The sequence below is a fragment of the Phalaenopsis equestris genome, unplaced genomic scaffold, assembly GCF_001263595.1.
Source record: "Phalaenopsis equestris unplaced genomic scaffold, ASM126359v1 Scaffold000255, whole genome shotgun sequence".
Lineage (NCBI taxonomy): Eukaryota > Viridiplantae > Streptophyta > Magnoliopsida > Asparagales > Orchidaceae > Phalaenopsis > Phalaenopsis equestris.
Genome location: NW_018164697.1, coordinates 454092 through 461750, shown reverse-complemented (window position 1 = coordinate 461750; position 7659 = coordinate 454092). Strand labels below are relative to the sequence as shown.

The following is a 7659-nucleotide window of genomic DNA, read 5'->3' as shown; positions in this document are numbered from 1 at the left end:
CTTTCCCTTCTGTCCAACACAATTAAATCCTTACAACTCTTCTGAAACCCCCCCAGCCACTCCAACTTTTAGACAGACAACCTCCCAGACACCGTTGTCGGCCAACTTGTCCATTAATATGAAAACTATTCATTAGGATTTATCAGTTGCAATCTTTGCTCAATTTGTTGCAAATAAATATGTTAAATTCTTTCCTTCTTTTCGTCTCATTATTAGTCCAGTTATGGCCTGGATTTGTTAGCTTTAACTATTTTAGTTCACAGCTAAAGGCCAAGTTTTATAACTATTCTACCTGTTGTAAAATGAAAAATATAGTCTTCTTCTATCATATTTCTCAATCAAGACCAAGTTTCTCTCTCTTTCATCCTTCTCTACCTTCCGCAACCTCTAATAATCTGAGAGTTTTATCATCTTTCCCTTTCCCTAAGATTTTTTGCTTAAACCAGAATGATGGTTAAAAAATAAAGATCTAAGCAGCGTTGGCGATAAGGAAGAAAAGCGCAACTGAGGGACGAGCACAAGTTTGTGAAGATTCTTGCATAAAGGAATAGCTCCAATTATTCAAATATGAAAATGTCATATTTGCAACATGCATATCTTGATCTAAGAATTAGATGTGTATTTGTTAGCATTCCTTGAAAAGCATTTTAATTTTCTAGTATTTTTATTATTTGTATAGATTGTATGGTGATATTCACAGAAATTTGACGACTAATAGTGACAATCATAATCCGTACATTAACGTGTACATGAAATACATGTAACTAAAAACTTATAAAATTATGGTACACTTCGATTTAGAAAAACTCCTATCATGAACCTTTAAGAGATTGAATGTGTAAAGAGACGGCCACTTAAAATCTTGCAGTGCGTTGAAATTGCCCACTAGTCAAAATTTTCAAAAAATTGTGATATTAATCTAATTTTCACACTAGTTAATTTAACTTCACTCCATGAACTTGCTGCATATTCTTAGATTTTTCTCTCTTTCCACATCCTCGCATATTTGCATCTTGTGCTCAGTTGGATAATTCCATATGCCTAGTTTTTGGGTTTGCTGATGATGGTGAATAAGAGAAGTATTGAGTACATTGGCGAGACAAACTAGTTTCTGATGAATCATATCAGAGTTGAATTTTTCTAAAGGTAGATTAGAATAGGATTGTAGTAATTTTCCAATATTTTTCACTCTTTGGGATTGTAGCTGGGCTTAGCGGCTTTTTTTTTTTTTTTTGAGAAATTTACATACCTAGCAAACATGTATTTACATATCTCACACCTAAACAATCATATTTACATAACATAGCACTTCAGGGATTTAAACTTATGCATGAAAAGGTGTATTTCACTTTAAAAAAAAGATAGTAGTGTTATTTTTTAGATGATATTAATGATTTGAGTGTAAATATTAAAGTTTAGGTGTGAGATAAGTAAATACATTATAATTATGTGCTATGTATGTAAATGTCCGTCATATGTGTTACTCCCTATCGCTACTTAAGCAGTGATCCGATGAAGCTATTTGATGTTGTTCTTTGCAAAGCTATTTTGGTGTCATTAGTTGTGATTTTCTAGTCATGGGGCACACACTAAAACTTCAATTTATGGGATAGAAAAGGTATTGGGTTTTTTATATTGTGGCCAAATACACATTTGTTTACTGTGGCCATATACACATTTGGTCAAGTTTCAAGAGTTTTGAGCTAGAATCCATGGTTTGATATAGTTCATAGATCGTGTATTTTTTGTAAACATTAAAAAAAAAAAAAAGAGAAATGGTCCTTCAATACAAACTAGTCGCTTAAATGTGTTGTGACGATTTCATAATCTTAAGAAATATACTTCTATACGTTTTGTATATTAAAGTTTGTTTTCAAGTGCAACACCATACCTTAAGGTACAAGGGTAAATTACCATAAGAACTTGTGCCTTTTTGGCTTATAGAAAAAATATATTGACCATATAATATAACCCAATCCAATTTTCTTGGGTAAGCGACTTTAGTTGGGCAGTACAAATAATGTTATTAGTGTATAATACGAACCCTGGTTTTTTGTGTCCTCGCTTTTAACCAAATTGTCAATATGATCAATTTGGCCATATAATCTGATGACATAGTGCCTTATTTGGAAAGCAACGGCCATATAAACATCACAGATTCTCAATCATGCTATGAATTTAAGGTCATTTACATAAAATATCAAATTATTCTAAAATATTTGCATATCTAACACCTAAATATTCATATTTACATGTATACCACTAAAATATTTAACATCACATCTAAAATATCACCATCACTATTTTTTTAAAAATATCACCATCACTCATCACTATTTTTTTAAAAGTGAAATACACCTTTTCATGCATAGGTTTATGACACCAAGGTTTTCTAAATGAAAATATCAAACCTTGGGTGTTAGATACGTAAATACATTGGAATTGTGTGATATGTATGCAACTTTCCTTTAAGGTTATATATAAAAGAACTGTTTTCCACAAAGGACGATGCCATGTGCAATTTATAAAATTTACATTGTTTGAAATAAAAGTTAGGAAGGGCTTTACAACACCAAAGACCACGACTAAAAATGGGCAAAAAGTATCCGGAAATGTATGCCAAATTGTGCTAATTATTTCATTCTTTGTCATTCTCCTGAGTGATTTTCACTTGAAGTTTGTCATCCCAATTCTCTAAATTATGTGATCAGTTGTTAACACAGGCCATCAAATTGATGTCCAGACCAAAAGACCTTTAACATATTCCTAACGCAGACAGCAGACAGCAGACAGACAAGAGCATGTCATTATCATGTAGAATTTTGAACATTTTTGTCCAAAAACAAATTGTTCAGAAGCGGCAGATTTTTTAGAAATAATCTTGCTCAAGTTTTTACCTGTAATTTAAAAATAAGATTTGCCAAAAAGTAGATGTTACCATATCCAGTAGTTTGTTTATTTCTTAAATTGGAATGCTAAAATGAAAATAAATAGAGCTCTTTCATCAACAAGTATCGGGAAATTCAGTTCAAGTTATCACTTTCACTAGTAATTTTTTTTTATATTTTTATAGCAGATAAAGTGCACGCCTAATAACAAAAAAATAGAGGAAGCTCTAAACCTTCAAAGGTGCAATATGAGTGCAGTTTTTGTAGGACAGCACAAGAAGTAATAGCATCACATGCACACATAATCACCATTTTTTATCTCTAAAACAGAGGTTTAAGGTTCTAATCCTACAAATAATAAATATTAAGGAATGCGTACCACCCAATTTCTATGTATTTATATATTTTACACCTAAATTTTACTTTTTACATTACACCACCCAAATCTTTCATATAGCATAAGAAAGTACCGCCCTTCTAACTTTTAAAAAGTGAAACGCAACTTTTCATGCATAGGCAAGGCGGCATGTATGTAAAAATTAAAGTTGAGGTGTTAGATGTAAATAAGAAGGAACTGAGGGGTATGTATGTCAATCTTTCAAATAATAATACCATCAAATACTGCATTTAGTTTACAAAAGGGAATAAGATCTTCTAATCTGTTCTAATCAGGTGCCTTAAATTCTTAATAGATTATTTGAATGGCTTAAATTGGTTTCTTCTAATTATATGTTCTTCTTCTCAAAGAATTCATGGTGATAAATCTAACAATCAAGTGAAAAAAAATAATTACCTCGCAAACCTTTAGTCAAATCAGTATCACCAGGTGAGCGGCAGAATACCAAATCTTGGTGAAACTTATCTATCAAATTTTGTATTATTTGCGCACGTGTGAGTGGAACTCTTTCAAGAGCAGTGCAAGCGAGCTTCATTAGGGGCATTGTAAAAGGCCTAATCCCATCTGTTTGCTGCAACAACAGAAAAATCATTATATAGGAAAATGTTGTAATTTCCAAGAAACTCAGCCATAACTCCCGGAATCATGCGGCAAAGTTCAATTACAAAAAAATAAAAATTTGGGTGGAGCAAGTGAAATTGACAGCAACCTAGCTTGCATTTTGGAAGGCACCTTTGTGGAAAGATGGAAGAAAAATAGGGAAATTTACATACCTAGCACATAATTCTTATGTATTTACATATCTCACACCATATCTCACACCCCTCACACCCAAACTTTCATATTTACATACATAGCACTTTAGTGCTTTAAACCTATGCAGGAAAAAGGTGTATTTCATTTTTGAAAAGTGGTAAAAGTGCTATTTTTATTGTGATATTAAAGATTCGAGTACTATACTTGTAAATATGTAAGGTTAGGTGTGATATATGTAAATACATTAGAATTATGTGCTATGTATGTAAATTCCCCAAGAAAATAATGACATGCATTGTAAAACGTCGGTACCATGTAGTTCCAAAAGATCCACAATTAAAAATCTCATCAGAGATGAGCGACAAAAAAATAAATTTGCAAATTGAACTGTGATGATATGTCATTAACAATGTTCAGAGATTTGTTAAGTCAATGCAAATAAACATAGCTTACTAATTCTCAAAGTAGTCAATCAAATATATTTGCAAGGCTAATAATGTAGATAAGTTAGTCCAATTAATGAAAACATGGTAAACTATGCATTTATCCTTGAGATTCATATGATTCCACTTAGCTTCACAAAGTAGGAATTTGAACATCAGATCCCCTAAACAACTTTCACCTTAGTCTTTGTTCCAGTGTCCACATTTTACTAAATATTTTAGACATTGCATACAAAGCTGATTTTTTTAAGCCTTTATGCCTTTAACTTATCGAGGGTGAATCATCTGCGAGAAACACAATCAAAACCCACCTTCATACTAGGATGATAGAAGATCCTAAATATGTCATACAGAAGCTGATTAAGAATGAATATGAATTTGAATTTTTCTATTTTTACAAGAGTATCCTCCAAATTCTAATTCTCTTTATCACATTCATTCTTAGAATTTCTTCAAACCTCAATTTTAGATTGAAAAAAAAATATTGTTACACAGTCAAGCAACCAACGTAAAGGCTATACGAAACAATACCTTCCCATCAAGCTAAAGTTGAGCCATAAAAATACATGCAATCTACCTAGATCCCATCAAAATCACCCTTGCTTTCAACACTACATACACATGATACATGAAATAATTTCATGTAAAAAAAAAAGGAAGCATTCACATAAATACCACTCAATTCCTATCTATTAACATATCCAATACCTAAACTTTATTTTTTACATTTATAACAGCCAAATCTTTCCTATCACATCAAAAATACCACTATTTTAACATCTAAAACATGAAATACACCCTTTCATACATAGGTAAGGTGGCATATATGTAAAAATTGAAGTTTAGGTGTATGTATTTACATATGTAAATCTTCCAAAAAAAAAAACAAAACAAAAAGGGGGTATTCCTCTTACTCTTAAACTACATGCTGCAATTTACTATCATCTAAGAGGAAATCAACCTTTATAACATTATTCTATTTTATTATCAGCAAGTTAGCGAACTTGCAGATTTCAAAGTTGAAGTCACAAAAACTGCATCCTGAAGATAAAAATAATGTTGGTTTTTGAAAAAAAGAATGAAACATGGCCTGATTAAATTTAAGACGACATTATCAACTCATCCAGCCTTAATGGCTTAAGAAATCAGCTCAAGTTAACAATTCACTAATTCTCCCAACAGCATCAGGCTGTCAACTAAAGAAAATTCATTACATGGCCCAACAATTTCTATTCTTCTTTTCTTATCGTTCAACAACATTTATTTAAAGGGGCGTTTACATACATAAAACCCAATTCCCATGTATTTATACATATAACACCTAAAATTTACTTTTACAATTACACCACCCAAATCTTTCATATCACATCAAAAATACCACTAGTTTAACATTTAGAAAGTGAAAAACCAATTTTCATAAATAGTTTTGGTAGCATATATGTAAAAATTGAAATTACAATTATACCACTCAAAACTTTCATATCACAAGTTGAATTGTTATGATTTTTCTTTAATTGTAGAGATGGAAAATGCTTGTTAAATATTGTCTAAAACTTCGAATTTATGAGCATAAATAGAAAAAAGTAAACTCCCCTCCATCTTTTAGCAATTTTAAGCAAAGCAATGAACCAACAGACAATAATGTAAAATTTTCAAATTTATGGCCCAAAACACATGATAAATAACTTATCATGTGTTAGTTATCAGCATCTAATCAGAATATTATCAGCATCTAATCAGAATATTACATTAGTTAAAAATTTATGTTGCTTTATTTATTTATAACATATTATATGAATTAAATGTTTATAGCCATTTAACATTAGGGTGACATGATTTTCAAAATAGAGGTAAATGAATATGCTTAACACTGAAAAAGTTGCAAGCAATGACAATCAGAACAAAAATGATAAACATAAATAACTGACCTAGAGCATATGAAAAATGATAATTTAAGTGATCAAGAATCGTAGAATATCAACACCTACAGAGTGTCAAATAAGCTTCTCACATAAGCGGAAATAAATTTAAAATTAATATAATTTCTTCACTGAACTATCATTTTAAATTGATCCTACTTTTGACTGTCATATGAACATCATTTTGTAAATTATGATTATCCTGTAATGATGACAAAATTTAAAAAAGAAAGTTGATGCACTGTGGCAATCTTGCTTCAAAGCCGTCATCTGATGAAAATATTTTCAACTACACTGAAAAGATCAAGGGTGCAACTAGAACAACGAAATGGTCAGAAGAACATAAAATTGTTCTCACAGAGTTGCTAATATCAGAATTAGTTAAAAAATTAGCAGAAACAAAAACTACTTTTACTAATATTAAAATAGGGTTACAACACAACATAAACGGAAAAGGGAAATACAATGATAAATCAATCTATGGCTCGGACCAGAAGAGAAAATCTGTGACGATGGTGCTGTCGGTGAAGTGTTAAGGGAGCGGGTTAAGGCCAAAGGTTGTGAAGGGGGATCGATGGGTGATTTGGTAGGCCAGCGGGCGGGTTGGGGCGACATAGAGTTGTTGGACAGCAGGATTTGCTGCAGGGAAAGTGGCGGTTGGCGCGAGGATGAAGTCCAGGAAACTAGACAACAAGGTTATGTTGTTGGGGGAGGGCGGCTAGGTGCTGGGATACAATATGGGAAGCTGAACAGCGGGTGGGTTATGTTCTTGAGGAAGGGTCGGCTGGGCGCTGGTAGGAAGTCTGGGAAGCTGGACAGTAAGGTTATGCTATTGGGGAAGGACAGCGGGGGGTTGGGATGAAGGGAAGGCTGGTGGCGGCGGAGAGGGGCGAAGAGAAGGGTTTGGTAAGAGTAAAAAGGAAAATATAACACCATCTAAAAGTAGGATACAACCAGAACACCACCAACTCTTGGATAAGGCCCTACAAAAGGGAAAATGACTCCACACAGGAAATTTGAAAGCAAACACAACAAAAACTAAAAAAAACTCTTAAGCATAACACCCCCGATTTATAATGATGACTAGAATTTATTTTAAACCATGTTTAAAATAAGAAAGAAGAATAAAAATAATAAGAATTTAAATTAGGCAAGGACGAATAAACAAATGGAATTTCAGATTAGGTAAGGATGAATAAACTAAATCAGAATTTAGGATAGAGGTCTTATAATAAGAAAATACTATGATGGAAAGA

At 32.2% G+C, this 7659-nt stretch overlaps 1 protein-coding gene across 2 annotated transcripts in view; it reads right to left on the bottom strand.

Annotated features, from left to right (window-relative positions):
* The window catches only part of LOC110024350 (ATP synthase mitochondrial F1 complex assembly factor 2), a 20061-nt gene that overhangs the window by 1930 nt on the left and 10472 nt on the right, over window positions 1–7659 (bottom strand). For both annotated transcript variants that reach the window (XM_020724263.1, XM_020724262.1), the window contains exon 2: window positions 3682–3856. In XM_020724263.1, coding sequence (XP_020579922.1) covers window positions 3682–3856 — 175 coding nt within the window. The remainder of the gene's footprint in view (window positions 1–3681; window positions 3857–7659) is intronic.